This window comes from Myripristis murdjan, chromosome 22 (genome assembly GCF_902150065.1).
Source record: "Myripristis murdjan chromosome 22, fMyrMur1.1, whole genome shotgun sequence".
Taxonomy (NCBI): Eukaryota; Metazoa; Chordata; class Actinopteri; order Holocentriformes; family Holocentridae; genus Myripristis; species Myripristis murdjan.
In genome coordinates this window covers 22,394,544-22,411,287 of record NC_044001.1, presented here as the reverse complement: position 1 = coordinate 22,411,287, position 16,744 = coordinate 22,394,544, and the positions used below count along the sequence as shown (strand labels likewise).

The window sequence follows — 16,744 nt, the reverse complement described above, 5'->3', positions numbered from 1 at the left end:
AGTTAATTAGCATGCTTTGCAGAACATCCAGTAATATGTAATTATCACAATACAATGAGAAACATTCTCACCTTGCCCTTGACTGTGCTCTCCTTCCTCCTCCTCCCCCTCTTCATACTCCACCTCCTCTTCCTCTTCTTCCTCCTCCTCCCCCTCCTCTACCCTCTCCTCCTCCCCCTCTTCCTCATCCTCTTGCTCCACCTCGACCTCCTCTTCCTCTTCCTCCTCCTCCCCCTCTCCTTCCGCTCTCTCCACCTCCCCTTCTTCGTGCTCCATTTGCTCCACATTGTAGTCCACATATCCCTCCTCTTCCTCCTCCTCCACTTCTCCCTCTTCCTCCTCCTCTACCGCTCCTTCCTCCTCCTCCTCCTCCTCCCTGTCATCCATCTCCTCGGTCCCATCTGTCTCGTAGCACTCCTCCATCGTGGAGTTGTCCATGTCATCTAGGTAGGTGTTCCTCTTGGGGGAAGGTTCCAGGGTTTCTCTGTCTAGACTTTTCCTCTTCTTGGCCAGAGGGCAGCCGTACACACTGCAGAGGAGAGATAAAGAGGGCAGCCGTTAGCCATTAGCTCCACCTAGCTAGCCACAAACGCTAATGTTAATTTGCACTCAGGCCTCTGTGCCGTGGTTTAGAAGTCTGGAGGCGATGCACCGCACACAGCAGTGCTGGAGCGCTGCACTCCCTCAGCCTCTCACTGCAGAGAGAGAGCAATACCTCCAAGGTTCAACTATGGTTTGTTATAGTACCTGGGTGGAATAAAAATTAAACTTTATTTAATCAGCTTTAATTGCGCACATAATCATTAACTATTGAACAATATGCAATAAAACACTCCCCTTCTTGAAGAAAACAATTGCAGGGGGTAACATATGTACTTTTTAAGGGAACAAAGTGTAAAATTCCATTTCTTTTCAGGTAACACCAATTTATTCTCAAGGCAAAAGAAAATCGCTGTGCACACCCCGCCAAAACACTTTGTTCTGCAGACTGATATGCCCTTGCTATGACATATACTAAGAGAAGCAAAACAGAACGGCTCCTCTGGAATTAACTTCAAGGGGGGAAAGACAACCTGTGGCCTGATTAATTGAATCTTGCTAAGGCACCTCGGGTTTTAATGTATTCGCTGGCTCCCCTTGGCAGCAGGGGGACAGATCCTAATCTGATAATCTGATAATCTGTGTATTCGCTCAGGCTATTGATCACAGGGGCTTAATCCATTTCACTCATCAAACCTCTGGGAGCCTGGAGCTGCTACCTGGGCCCTAATGTAAGCTGTGTGAGTATGTGTATGGGTGTGAATTTAGGACGTGTGCGCGTGTGAGTGTGTATTGGTGTGCGCCCGTGTGCATGCTTGGCACATTTGAACAAAAGCACCCACACAGCCAGAATCATGATGAGTTCTGCTGAGTGTTTTGGCCATCAAATAAACTCCCTGTCCAGGCGTGAGTGTAAGAGAGCTAAACACGCTTTGGGCATGTTCATTCAGCTGTGAAATATCCCTGGTTCCTATTTTTACAACCTCTGGATGTTTCCCTGGCTCTGCACTGCTTAGTGTAAGACCTGATGTGAATGAATGGCACAAGGCAGTGTAAGAGAAGAAGAAGGAAAAAAAATGTTAGTGAATGTGTTCTGCTTTGGTAGTGCAGCAGCTATGGAAAAACCTCATTACCGTAGTTAGTTAATGACTGTCTGCTCATTGTAGAGTGGTGGATTGCAGTGTTAGGAATCCATTGCTGTTTCTTCCTTTTTCCCTTTTTTTGAATCAGTGTAACATGCAGCATGTCCCAGAACCCTGCAATATCCCATCCATTGTGCTCTGTCTCTCCCTCTCTCTCTCTCTCTCTCTCCTGCAGACGTCCATCAGTCAGTCAGCGTCCAGTCAGCTGGCAGGCTCAATCTCGCCCAGCCCAGGGATTCCTTAATGGTCTGACCCCCTGCACCCCCCGCAACCAGGGGCCTCATTTCATTAATCTAAGCCCACATGGAAACTCATTCCCTGCCTGACAGCCAGACCTCTCCCCCAGGGCAGTGTGAGGGTCTGCGGGACAGCGAGGGAGGGGTGCGCTGCGGCACTGTGATCAATAGTGCTTGTGACCAAACATCTCAAAAGCACATTAAAATGCCACTCATCCTGGCCCCCGTTCCGGGACCCTCTCCAAATAAATCAAGGGCTGGTCCCAGCAGGTTAGCGGCTGCCAAGGCAGGCAGGCTGGCAGGAGAGGAGGATAGGTGAGTGGGAGGCAGGAGGGGTAGGAGGGATAGGAGGGATGGAGACAGGGACAGAGAGAAGTGGTCTGGGAATGTCAGATAGAAATAGTGCCCTTTCCTCCCCCCTCCCTCTCTGTCCTCTCCTTCTCCCCCTCGGTTGCTGTGTCTTGGATGGTCTTTCTAGGAGTCTTTTCACAGCATCCAGCGGATGCTGGGGACTGCAACAATACCAGGTGGTTAGCATGTTATGGTTCAGTGGTTGACAGGTATTAATTCCTCTGCACCTGAATCACTATTTCAAAACACACAGTCGTTGAGATGCTAATTGCTTTGCAACACCAGCTAATGGAAAGCAAATAATAAATGCTCAGTTGTTTATTTTTTCATTGGATATTTAAAAGAAGTCAAGTGCAGTCAGAATTGGACAAACAAATATCACTTTTGATGGTAGAGAGGGAGCACGCTTTAAAACCTAAACAGTACCACCTACAGTAGCTCACCAACCAGTGGCACGATTTGGCCACCGCTTTAAAACTCCAGTTCATTTAAATCAACCCGATGACTGCATGCATGACTTTTTAATAACCCTTGTTACAAGGGGTGTTGCATACATAAAAACTCAGGTGTCCTTCTGTCCCTGAGCTGTCAGATTGCTGTGACACTGCGAGAGGTGTGTTTTCCCCAACCCTCCCGAGTCCCACAATGACTAAGCCACATGAAGCCTCCTCAGCTCCAACATCCCACGTTCCCAGGCTCCGTCATAGCGTGACCTTGGCTACAATGCTCATTGTCACTGGCAGTGCATCCCACTCCCTGTGCATGGCAATTAAAATTCCATAAGTAATTAAGTGACATTTAATTAAATAAATTATAGAAAAAGAAGGAATTCTGTAGTGCAGACAAAAAAGGGGAGAAAAACGGAAAAGGGGGAGAAAAACAGCATTATAAGTTTTGCTTTCTCTTTTGTCCCCTGGCAGCATCGCAGAATCCTCCAGGAGGAGTATGCTGTATGAGAGCTAGCAATCAAAGAAGAAAAGAGCTTCATTTCACAAAAAGACCACTTCATATTTTATGGAGTGGGCATCCTCGGCATTACAAGATGGAACAAATTCTATTACGGTGTGAACAAGTGGCCCTTTAATGCTGAAAAAACATTCCGGGAACGTTACGGAGAGGGCCCATTTTTGGAGCATTAATGCGAGGTAAGAGAGCTGAGAGGCAGGAGAAGGAGAGCTCCCGTTTGGCTAATTTTGGGCGACAGTTGAGCGACTGCTGGAATGCGACAGCGTACCACGGCGCCTTTATTAGCAGTCATATTAGCGGCTGTTCTCAGCGGGGGCAAAAGCTTTAGCCAGTCATTAGCATCACGCGCTATTTGTCTCCCTGACAGTGGGATGAGGCTGCTGTTGCTGCTTCCTCGGATCTGCCCAGACCCACCTCACCAGTTCTTTCTTCCTCCCTTTCATGATTTCTTTCTGTCAACTCCTTGAATTATCCTCACTTCACTTATCTCTCTTCCCCTCTGATCCTCCTTCTGATCAGCCGCTCTCACTCATCACCGTCTCACCTGTTCCTTTGCCATCCATCCATCTACTCTATCTGTCCACCCAGTCTCTGAATCATATCTTAGTGTGTATTCCCCCAATCTTGCTTTCACACCAATTTCTCTCTATATTTCCACCAGTCTCTTTTTCCATTTTCCCCTATCTTTCTCACCGGTTCCCACAACCGTGCTCATTGTTTTCTCTCTCTTTCTCTATCTCTGCAGAGCACACTAGAGATGGAGGGAATGCACCACCTCTGGCTGTGCCCCCTATCCAGCAGGAGGATCTATAGACACGTGTGGCAGAGCCCCGTCTCCATGGTGATACCCTCCAGAAATCCATGAGGGATTCGCCATCCTCCCAGCCAGTCAGGAAAAATGAGCGAGAGAGAGGGAGAGGGAGAGAAAGAGAGAGAGAGAAACAGGGAGAGAATGAGAAAATGAGAGGTGTAGGGAAAAAAAATAGAGGCCGGGAGCATGACAGACAGGAGAATGTATGTGTTTCTGTGCATGTTTGCATGTACGCCTGCGCACGTGTGTATTATACGTCTTTTATGTGTGCACAAAATTGGGAAATATATAATAGAGGAGTTGAAAAGAAAAGGCGAATGTGTGTGTGTGTGTGTGTGTGTGTGTCTGTGTGTGTGCATGTGTGTGTGAAAGAGTGAGAGTGAGAGGGAGAGAGAGGATCATTTCAGAGCTGTCAGGCTTCTCCTGCTAGCAGAGGAGAACAAAAGACAGTGTCTTGGTGCAGGAGGCTCAGTGCATGGCAGACGCTGCAATTTGGGGCGTTTTCTGGCGGCTCAGGCTCCGGCTCGCATATCAGCTGCTACGGCTCATTCACACACAGAGAGAGGAATGACTGTCAGTTTGTCCTAAAACTCATAAAATATTACTTCATAGCCATGGTATCAAAATAATCCTCGGTGTCAGTGAAACTTGTATAATGTTTGGGAGCAGAAATGAGTGTTGCAGCACTGAAATTGTACTCTCACATGGATTTAAGTGTTAAAAATGCTCATGTAATAAGTGCAGTCTTTATATGTGTCTGCATATGTTTAAAATGGGGCTGTGAAATGATTATTTTTTTTATTTTTGAATTGCGTTAATCATAAGGTAGCCAGGCATTAATCATGATTAGTCACATATTTAAAATGTGTGAAATCACTTGTTTCCTTGGTGTTTCAGTGTTATATATTGTATTTTGTTAACAACTGGTGGTCTTCAAGGGGGTTCATATGATTCCCTGATGTAATGATATTTTTCAGCTTGTTGTCTTCAACAATGCTGATGGGTTGACACTCCATGGAAATCCACTCAGTGACTGCATTGCTCAGTTTTGATGTGTTGACAGATTTGCCCCCTATGCAGTCCACAAGTGTGGTTCAGCAGCACCACTGCTAATAGTAACCAGTGGTGAAACAACCCCTGTACTTTAGTCTACTTGAGTTAAAGCACTGGAGTACTCCCTTATAAAAATAACTTGAGTATTCAAACGTACATTTTATAGTTTTTAGCCATATTGTTTTCACAGTGTTTAAACAGAACCTCGTAACTATCTCAAACCACCTAACTGACCACCTCTGACTTGCTTGTAGAAGAACTTTGCTACACAAATATACTTAACACCACTGAGTTAGTCATTTGCGCTTTGCTAACAAAATGGTTTTACTTGGAAAGCGGATATCTTGTTGTGTTTGTTTCAGAGCTGGATGACGTATAGTGACACACTAAGTGTGGCCAAGCACATTTTAAATACTCAAGTAAAGTGCACATACTAGAAAAATTGACTTCAGTACAATTCTCAAGTAAATGTTCTTCATTCCTGTTCACCCCTGGCACTAACGTACTTTGACTATTTGAAGCAGTAAGTTAGACAAAAATGTGCAGCATTTAGTTTTAATTTTAAACTAGATATGCTCTGACAGAACAACATTTTAATGTTGCAGTGTGTCCATATGACTTTATTTCTGTCCAGAGATCCAATGAGAAGATTCTTGAAAGAAAACTTGCCATCTAGTGGGCCAAGGGCTGTCTTGGCATTCATTTTGTCTGTTGCCGATACTCACAAGCTTGCTGCTAGCAGCATCCACGACATCTGCTGTGAGACGATGCATGGGGTTAAGGGTCAAAGTGGGTCAAAGTGTTATGTTAAATTGCGTTAATTTCTTAAAAACATGTTAGGGTCCTCAAATTAATCACATCCATTAATGCGTCAACTCTGACAGCCCTAGTTTAAAAAAAACACCAAAACAACAGCAGAAATTAACCATTGCCTGACAATGCATCAGTGTATTTTATGTGTGCCAGCTGATGCATCACAGAAATAGCCAAAGGAATCGACAAACAACAGACATGCGATCCAGCTCGCTTGTTAAGCTTGTTGTTGGCCGCTCAGCTTCAACCCTAACATTTTCACCCTGCAGCTAATAAACCCAGTCTCAACATTAGTCAAATTCTCTCTGTAGCCCCCCACCCCCGTAGCCTTGATTCCTGCTGCTTTACCCATGCTGTCAGTGTCCTTATATCCCCTACTGTCTGTCTGGGTTCTTCTTTATCCCGAGTCCAGTAAGAGCCTTGGAGCTTGCCCTAAGCCCCGGCCTGAACATGACTAAGATACAGTAGCTAGCAGCGATTCCAGTGGGCCTCGCACAGGGCAAACATCACAGCCGTAAGGCAAGCCTCATCTTCCTCCCTTTGATCTGCCTCTCCCTTTTCCCTTCCAAGACCTCCACCACTGCCCCACCGCCCCTTTTGTCCACATCTTCCACCTACTAAGCCTCTTGATTGGAGGAAAAAGTCCCCTCAGAGGTTGTTTCTTGGTGCCTTGGTGATACTGTCCCCACCAGGGAGCTGTAGGGTTGTGGTGGGGGTTGGGGGTTAGTGGTGGGCGGTAGGGCTGGAAACGAGGATGCCTGAGATGGGATAAGACAGGTCAGGTCTGTCCAGCCAGTGGGCTATTTTGTTTCGCGGCTGCTCCAGATGAGATGCCTAAAAGCTTTTGCAGCCTCTGTGGTATGGTGCGAACGAATGAGGAAGTTCAGTGCTTGATATTCTGTGGTCGTCTGTTCTCTTACAGTCTGGTGAGATTTATTTTGAAGGGCCACAGTTGTTCAATTTCAACAAAATATCCAGCATAGGCACATGCATTCCTTGGATAAACATGCATCTGACGAATGACATGTATTATGCATTGCTATTTAGCCTATACAGTGTAAGGATGTGCCATATCAAATGATCTCTGATATAGCACATTATGTGCAGTTAGCATTTGTGTTTTCACATTTTTTAATGAATGTAATACCAGGGTTGTGAGTTTAAGATGGATTAGGCAGACTATTGATATGTGTATCATACAAGCCATTTTGCATAATTTGGTCGAGGAAGTCCTGAGCAGAGAAGCTAATCGGGCAGCAGATTCTGGTGGTGTAATGCGGCTATCTGTCATCCTAGAGCTAAATTCACTCCTGGATTAGCCAGGTAAGGAGTCTCTCCACCAGCGTAATGACTTCAATCAATCATTCCAACTCACAGAAAAAGAGAGAGGCCAGCTAGTTAGCTGCTAGCCCAGCAGCCATTTTGGAAAAAGGAATTCCTTTCTAAACTCCGTCCATCAGTCTATGCAAGTCACAGCCAAGGCTGTCACAGGAGTAGCAGTTTATATGGATGAGCTCAGCTGAGAGAGAGACAAACTGATGTGAGTAAGAAAAAAAAAAAAGGAAGTTAGATTTCGAAGAGGACGGAAACGACAGTTCCATTGGTGTGCTGCTGCTTTTTGCCACTTATAGCCTGATCTATACCAACTGGGAAACATTTCCATGGCAGAAACACTGAGCAACATAACAAACAAATGTAAACACAAAGACTGTATGCCAGACCTAAGCATCTGCCCTGCCTCTGTTGCATCGTGTCTCCCACTCACTGCTGTCTTGTTTACCAGGCCTTGGCTCTGCCTCACCCAGCAGAGGAGGAGGGCTTTTGACATTGATGTAATTTAGTTGGCAGCTGCTCTGAGGGGAGGGCTGGCCAGTGGGGGGGTGTGGAAGGGGTTGGCAGTGGAGGGGGCAGGGGGAAGCGGGGGAGTTAGGGTGAGAGGTCAGGATGTGCCCGGCCTGGAGTTGGCCCTGAGCGGCTGCCCGCCTCTCAACCCCCTCCCCTCCACCCACCTTCAACCTCCATGCCCACATCCCCCTGGCACGCTCTGCACTCACCGCACATGATCTGTTATTCCCTTTGATGTCTCTCCTCCGGGAGGCGCTTATAAAAAAAAAAAGAAAGAAAGAAAAAAAAAACAAGGAGAGGATGAAAAAAAAGTGTAAACACCACCTGTTTATCCGGTGCTGGGTAGCGTCGGATAGGTAGTTTGCTGGCTTGTCATAATAGCACAGGAGGCAAATAAGGGGGGAAAAATACAAAGGGAAAAAATAAACAAATGGCATCCGAATAGAAAGGCATGATGAGGGAAGTCGCATGTGCGTGCCACTGTGAATTTGGCGGCCTCAGTTTTGAAATGCTTTTAAACTGCGTTTTATGTTGCATTAGAGGTTTGTGCGAGGACATGTCTGGAATGAATATGCAGGAGGGAACAAAGTACGACTCCTTTTATGTTCTGAGGAGGAGACTACGGTGCAGAATACACAACATGCTATTATGGTGTTGCTACAATATACGGAGTGGGACCAATCTTCACCCTGTTCAGATGATAACAATGGCATCACAGCCAAAATAAAATGAACCCCAAGGCTCCACATGCAGTCTAAAGTGCATGAGCTGTTGATGGAGCTGACAGATCCAACCAACTCCATTCTTTTCACCGTCTACCCACACTTCCTTTTTTTGGTGATATAAAGCTTTCCCATTAAATATGGAAATTTCCGTTTCGGCGACAGATACTTCACAGAGGGGGGTTGATGGCATAGAGGGTGTTTTTTGGAAGGGGAAGTGGCAGATTTTGATTAATGCGACCTTATCTGGGTTTGCACATGGAGGCAGAGGGGTTGCTGAGCTTGGCGGGGGTGGATGGCTGCCTGTTCTCGTCTCCTTTTTTTTTTTTTTTTTTCCAGGCCTGTTTCTCTCTACGACTTCAATTGGTTTCCCTCACTTCCTCCACCTTTCCTTCTGATGCGTTCTTCCCCTCATCTCTATTCCTCTCGGCTTCTGCCTTCTCTCCATTTTCACCCTTTAGTGGTTAGTGCGCTCATCCGCCCATCTCTGTTATGATGGGAGCTATCCTTTCACGTCTTCCAGTCACACTTTTCTTCAACCTCATATGACCTTACGATTTTCCTCTCCCCATTTCACCTCTTTTCGCTCACCTCTCAGTCTCCTCATCTGTATTTCCCCGCTTATTTGTTTTATTTTCCTCTCCTGCTTACATCCTCCCCTGTCTTCCCAATTTACCTTTCTCTCAAATGAATCATCTCACATTTATTTTCCTCCTTACTATATTCATACTCTCTTCTCTCCCCTCCTCTCCTCTCTTCTCCTCTCCTCTCCTCTCTTCTCCTCTCCTCTCCTCCTCTCCTCATGCCAGGCAGAGAGTGAGGTGCAGCGGTACTGCTCCCCCTGTCACTCCACCACCACCTGGCCCAGTTCCAATGCTTTTAGTGAGAGCTATCTGTCAAGCTATGAATAATACAGGCCCAAGGCTGGCGCTAGCTTGCTAGCTAGCTATGTGGAATCCAAATGAGGTCTACAGCAGGAAGAGAGCACTTGACTTTTAGCTCGGCAACATGCTCTCCCTACCAAGACAGGCAATTACTCAGCCCACAGCCCCAGCTGCAGTCGTGGCAATCATAAACGCAACCCCTCACATCCCCATGTCTGCATGCACACCCAGGCATATGCGCGCACACACGCACACAAACACCCTTGCATATATAAGTACGCACACAAACACACATACACAAACCATCTCCTCATCCAAATAACGCCCACATTGCCTAATGCACACACAGTCTACACAACCTCCTTGCCATCGAGTGAAGAAAGCCTTCTGCTTTTTCCACCAGCGAAAAGGCACAAAAATCATTTGCATTTAGCAACTTTTCAAAAACTGCATAGTAATGAGTGAAAAGCTCCCAATATTTTTTCACAATATAACAGATGATGATAAAGAAGTCCTTGCATTGATCAGAGGTGAAGCAATCAACCAACTGCAGTATATATATTTTGACCAGTCTTCACTATCAATTATATTGATGAAGGCCTTTGATACCAGAAACCTGTTTTTCAACCTTACCAAGTGCATAAAATGGATTTTTACTGTCTTTCCTACTGCCATGAGCGAGAACTGCACCTGATATCCAGACAATGAAGTCAAACTATTTCTGAATGCTTTAAAATTAGTGTATCTATTTCAAAATCACCAACTGTACTTTGGCAAAAAATAAAGAAAATGACTCACTTAATTAAAGCTGTCAGTGCAGAAAACTCAAAGTCAAGTGCCACTACACGGGGGGTGCCTCATATGTGAATGAAAGAAGCCAAACAAAACAGACTCCAGCATATACTGCCGCTGTCATAGTGCTAGTGTACAAGTCAGCACGGAGCTATATGATCTATCAATCAGCGGTGGGGTCACTTCATCATCTCTTATCTGTTGATTAACAGGAGAGGTATGATGTCGTCCATCTTTATCACCGCTATTCCACAGTAATGGCAGAAGGCTGAGAGGGATATCACATGTATCAGGCATATGACACATGTACGGTCATGTAATTAGTTTTGCATTGAGGCATGCTTAGGTGACAGCGTTAACCCATCCATCATTGGTTCTAATCATTCGTTGGCAGAGTGTGGGATGTAATTACAGAGTGCTAGGCAACGGCAGGCTTCACAGGTAAAAATAGTCATGCAGGGGGGAGACTTCTGCATGTGTTTAGCATGTGGGGTGTGTGTACATGTAGGTGGGAAGAAGTGTGTCTGCATGTGTGTGTGTGTGTGTGTGTGTGTGTGTGTGTGTTTGCGTGCGCGTGCACACGATGCCTGCCTGTAGTGTGGTAATGAGATCTAGTTAGTGATGCTCCGGAGTGTCTTATTAACAAATAATAACAGCACTCCTTTGTTTTTTACCTCTCCTCCCATCTATTATTCACACCTCACAGATTTACTCATGATTCATTTATGGGAGCATCTTGTGCAGCCTAGAAACTAAATGTCACCCAAAACATCACTGTCAGATAGTGTTGTGTGTGTGTGTGTGTGTGTGTGTGTGTGTGTTCATTGCTCTCAGGAAGCTAGCGTAGAAGTGGGTCCATTCTGCATTTGCCCTGCTTCGGAAAAACATGACTTTCCTTGCAATGGTGCTAAGGAGAGGAGCAACAATGCAACAGCACTGCAGCAAAGAGTGTACTGAAAAAAAAAAGTGTGATGGCTGCATCTGTATATGCAAACACAAGCGTGAGTGATACAGTGCTATTGAAACAGATGAGTCGGATCTTGGCGGATCAGTAACGAGGGCTATAGTGAGGCCATTCTGCCATTCAGACCCCCCTGCTGTGAAATCAGCATGACGCCCTGTGTACTTTAGCCGGATTCTCTCTCTGCTGAAATTGCCAGGTTGGAGAGAGGCACTCAGCTGGGAATGCTGCTCTACATGTGAAGTAGGCTGTGTGTGTGTGAGGGCTTAGCATGTGTGTTGGTGTGTGTCTGTGCACATTAAGAGAGCCTACCTAGGCGTGAATGTGGATATGGATGTGTGAATCTGTCTGGGTGACTAAATCTGTTGCCCTTTGCCTCTCCCCTCTTTCTCTCCAGGTGAAGAGGCTTTTCTGAAGGCGCTGCTCCAGTCGAGGGCCCTCGAAGCCCAGCTGGCGCTACTTTACCCCGATACTGTAGCAGTCATTTAGTGGACCGTCAGTGGCTCAGAGATGACTTGGAATCAGTGCTTAATTAGTTAGCAGCAGCAGTCGTAGCATTTCTCCCCTGTCAGTGGACCTACATTACACCATCTGTCTTAGCAGCAAACACTTAGTGGACCATCAGACAGCAGCCACCAGTAGTTTGCCACCATTGGGCTGACAACGCTCCATGCTGCAAAAAATACCCCTCTAAACAAATAATTTATTCTAGAGCTGGGTGATATATCAATATTATATCAATATGGCATAAATGTTGTCTTTTCCTGGTTTTAAAGGCTGCAATACAGCAAGGGGATACAATTTTCTGAACTGCTCTTCTATTCGCCTATTCTACCTGTGTAGGTAAAAGAGCACACACACACACACACACAATGACCATTCACTTCAAGGCATAAAAGAAGTCAAGAAGAGCAGCAAACAGAACTAAAAACCTAAGCTTTCTTCCGAGCTAAGAGCACTTTAGACAGTTTTGAACTTTATGACTTAAACAGAATCCACCAACATGGAATTTTATGAACTGAGTTCATTCATTTATATACAGTTGTGACATTTATATAAAACCAGAATGTATTGTTTTATATAGTGCCACATTGCCATCTACAGTAGTGACTGAGTTACTGATATATTGACTATTATTCTATTGATGTTCTTTATCATTATCAATCACCAAGTGTATGATCTAGTAATGATTTGACTACTAATATCTTGTAGAGTTTAAATGTACTCGACTGCAACTTCTTAGAAAATCAAGGATTTACTGTTTTATTCTGTATTCATTTGTGTGATCAATATTAGGCAATTTCTAAGTGTTTGTCCATAGAATATTACGATGTCAACGTTGATGACAGAATTGAGTATCCAATTAAAAGCGCCTAGTTTTCAAATAATCTCCTTAAATTGAATAGCAATCCAATTATTTTTCCTCATTTAAAGGCAAGATCTTTTTTTGCTCCTCACAATTAATTAGTAAAAAAGACATTCCTTCAAAAGAGTGCAGTATTCCTTTTCCTTACTTGCCAACAAAACTATAAAAAGTTTTTATGACTTTTTGACATTGTTTTTGTGCTCCTAGTCCACGGGTTTCTTGCAACATTACAAAAATAATAAATGGCAAATGCATGTGCAACGGTTAAAACGATGTTTTGGCTTCTTTGTGGTGTTTCTTCTGGGTTCAAGATTTCTTTCCTGATGAGCTCAGGTCTCAAACAAAAGTTGAAAACAAAGCGCCAAAATGTGGCAAAAGGTTGAGAGGATGCTTGGCAAGGAGCCAAGACAAATCATGTGATGGAAAAGCAATCTCTACATGTCAAGTTACGTCCACAGTTATGAGGGTGAGAAATTACGCCTACAGCTTTTGGTTTTGCTGTTGGCTCCAACAACATGTGGAATTAGCCAAATCACCAAGAACATGGTCAACAACAATGGTAGCAAACACAGTAACAACTAAAGCTGCTCTCTTCATCGTACACTCAGACTGTAGGGCTTGTCTGACTTCCTCATGGTCCTGTAGCAGAACATTCTCACACAAACTACACTTGTGCCTTGGTCATTCTTGGATACTGAGAAAAACTACAAGGTGGGGTCATTAAAATGCACCTGCCATCTGTCATCTGTCTTTCGATTCAATTCATTTGTTTTTTCTTATTTTCCCGCGATTGAAGTACAAAACTTTAACTTAGAAATGATCAACTAGCTCTTATTTATTCTTATATTAGATCTTACAATAATTTCAACAATATGTAACAACATAATTCAAGAATTTTGATTTTCTTGACAACAGTGGAGTCATGTGCTACACTGCTTCAAGACACTGATACTTGTTTCCAAAAAACTCCTGAAACACTGGAACTGCAGGAGAAACAAACTGACTTATCTCAATCGTCTGGCAGAATTTTTCACTCATTTTTGGAAAAATACAATTTTTAAAGGAAAATACCAGACTAAAATACTATTTAAAGCTATAGTGCAGAGCTTTTACATATAATAAAGGTTTGCTACAATAAATCTAATGCCACATGAGTTTATACAATGACAACCGCCGATGAACCCCTCCCTGCATTCTGCATTGTTGTGTTTTATGTCAACCACGCCGCACATTTTATACTGGAGCTGTGTAGCCGAAATTATCAGCTTATTGGGCTAAAATCATAGCACAGGGCAACTGCAGCTGCTCTCTATGTGCATTGCTTTTGGCGAGTTTACCAACAGAAAAACAGAATCACAACCTTAAAGAACCAAACAGCACCAGAATCCCATTGTAAGTCACCATTCCCTCTTTTTAGACAATGGTAATGTTTTAGGTTTTTTAGGATGGACTTTTTTTCTTTAAGGCAGAAGGAATGAGACTAAAGAGCTTGTCAGAGTGGGCATTTTTTGCAGTGCCACGTGTCCATTGGTGAATTTTGCACCAGAGGTCTGACGGTGCGCCAATCCAGTGCTCTGTCACACTTCTGCCACCGTCTCCGACTGTAGAGCCTTTCTACTGTAGACACCCTGAGACCCATTGTGCCGCTCTGCAGGTTGCTGGCGGCTCTCGTATCAGTCTGAGTGCTATGAGAGCATGACATAGTAGAGAAAGTGGAAAGGACTGCGTGTGTGTGTGTGTGTGTGTGTGTGTGTGTGTGTGTGCGTGCTTGTGTGTGAGAGAGAGAGCGTGAGAGTAAATAGCATCCCAACTGTAGAGATGGCATTTAAGTGTCTCTCCCTCTGCACTCCAAGAGTACTGTAGACCCATTACCAGTGTGTGTGAATGTGTGTGTGTGTGAGCATGTGTGTGTGCACGCGTGTGTGCGTGTGTGTGTGTGTGCACCACTGTCTGTGTGCATGCACTCGTGTGTGCCTACAAACGTATTTCCAACCCATTCCTCTCATCGTCTCCATGCTCCCACGCGGCTTCACCCTCTACCTTTCTGTTCTGATCCCTTTCTCATTCATCATGCTTTCCTCCCTGTCCTCTCACCAGAGGTCTTCGCTAAGGTGTAATTTAGCTCCTGCTGTTCTCTAATTTCTGCCTTAGTCAGGAGGGGTGTGGCCGGCCCCCTGACACCATGGATACAATCTGTCAATCATTTCCCCCGGCCAGGAAACTGCGTTCAAAGTGAGAGTAATTATTAAGTCTGCCCTGAGTGGGTTGAATAGAACGCCCTCTCAGTTTGGCGCGGCAGAGAGAAAGATGTATTCAGCGGCAAGGCCAGGTGCATTTATGTGAATTTTATTGTTGGAACGAGCAGGGTTACGGCTCCCTTCTCCTCACCACCTCGCTTCACCTCTCATTTCACCACCTCTCCTTTTTCCCTCCTCTTCTTCCATGCTCTTTACTCCACCTTTTTCCCATTTCATAATTTTTATACAAATGTGCTAGCCCTCTGTCCCACCCTGCTCGGCTTTACCTTGTTTTACCCCACCTAATCCTATCCAATCTAGTCTGCTATATATTTCCCGCCATAGCCTACTCTATCCCTGCCGTAGAATGTCTTCCTATCCTCCTCAACTCTGTCCTCCTTTACCCCTTATATGGAGGGAAGGACAAAGTGAGGAAAAAAACTACAACACAAGCTTCTACATAGTCTCTTGTGGCCAAAGTCGCACTGTGTTTAACCCCCAGTTTAGATGATGTTGCGTTTAAAGTCATAAACATTCGTTCTGGGAACCATACATTCTGTGATCCCAGCAAGACACCCTTAGTGAGCTCGGAGAAGCACAGGGGCCGAGAGAGAAGGCAAAAACCCACTACCAGACATGAACACCTTCAGTCAATAGCTCTTCAGATTCCTTCTTTTCTTTTTTAAAGGCCTTGGGCATTTAAAACTTACAAAAACAGGGGTATTCACAGGAATGTTGTTGCAGTTACTCAGCTTTCACAATCAAGGCTACATTACTGAAACCTACTTCAGAAAAACACTTTTGTCCTTGGTTACGTTTGCGTTCCACAGGAAAAAAATTGTTTTAATTGCATTTCTTTCCAAGAACTATTTCCTTCCATTTGTGATCATATAACAGAATAGATTCTGTGTATTTTGTCTCCATAGGAATGAACTGTTGTGACTCACACGCTCTTTAACTCTCGGAAAGTTCTAACAGCAAACTATAAAATAAGCCTGACCAAGAACATCAATGCCAGCGTATCTTGCACCACCTTCCTGCACCACATCAGTGTCAGCTAATAGTTGCTTGTCGTTAATGTGATATGACAAACATGATAGATGTTGACTACAGACAACCGAGCCTTATTACAACAGACATGCACCGTGAATGACCCATTAACCTTTGCTCACAAGCAGATAAGTCAGTATTAATGAATGGTCCCTTTCTTCTGGCTTAGTGATTACACTACTGACCCTGCAGCCCTTATGTAAAAGCATAGCTATTGTAGTCGTGTTACTTGAACAGACACTGGGGCAGCTTCCTGCGCACAGAGTAAGGCCTAGTCCTGGCCTGAGAATGGCTCTGAATGGAGAGATTCTTCATTAACTATGCTTTGTTGAAGTACAGGATTAGACTTAATCTATGTCCATGAAACCAGCAACTCCATATGAGTGGATACCATATGGAAATGTCACATGGAAATATTCCTTCAGAGAAGCTTTTGATTCAAACGTGGGGAGGAAACACATTATGTTGCCAGTTCATCTCATGGCTCCAACATTTCCCTATGCATTTACGTACAAATGATGCTAATCCGTGACCCTAGATAAAGAATTAATGGCACTGTATAGAACCCACACCCACCCTGCCACACACTTTAGACAGCTGTGAATCTCCCCTAACCCCCATGTGTGGATGTCTAGAGAGACTTATGGCATTTGAAGGTATTCAAACATTCAAAGGCTGCATGTGAAGCAGAAAGAGGTGGAGGATACGGATGGTGTGCCGGTGTCTAAAGGCAAGGGGGAGAAAAGGAAGGAGGGGGAGTGCTAATTAACATATTAATGACCCCACCTTCTTACAGCTTCTGTCGGATAGTCCAAACACTTTGATAAGTATGCAAATGAGCGCCGCACCATCTGAAGAGGGAATTAGCTCTGCCAGAGAGAGCTGAGAGAGAGGAAGGGAAGGGGGGAGAGAGAGAGGGAGAGAGAGAGAGAGAGAGAGAGAGAAAGAAAGAGTTGGGGTAGGAGGGGAGGAAGG

The 16,744-nt window shown here is 44.7% G+C and overlaps 1 protein-coding gene and 1 long non-coding RNA gene across 3 annotated transcripts in view; one reads left to right on the top strand and one right to left on the bottom strand.

Moving 5' to 3' along the window:
• Nucleotides 1-16,744, bottom strand: part of myt1lb (myelin transcription factor 1-like, b) — a 100,091-nt gene that overhangs the window by 35,492 nt on the left and 47,855 nt on the right. The window contains exon 5 of the mRNA XM_030045121.1: nt 64-529. Coding sequence (XP_029900981.1) covers nt 64-529 — 466 coding nt within the window. The remainder of the gene's footprint in view (nt 1-63; nt 530-16,744) is intronic.
• Nucleotides 354-12,701, top strand: LOC115354668 (uncharacterized). Of its 2 annotated transcripts, none has more exons than XR_003927788.1 (4): nt 354-447; nt 1,196-1,271; nt 1,858-2,188; nt 11,514-12,701. It is a non-coding gene; the product is annotated as an uncharacterized LOC115354668 (long non-coding RNA). The 2 variants fall into 2 exon arrangements; XR_003927787.1 differs by lacking the exon at nt 11,514-12,701 and adding an exon at nt 3,981-4,745.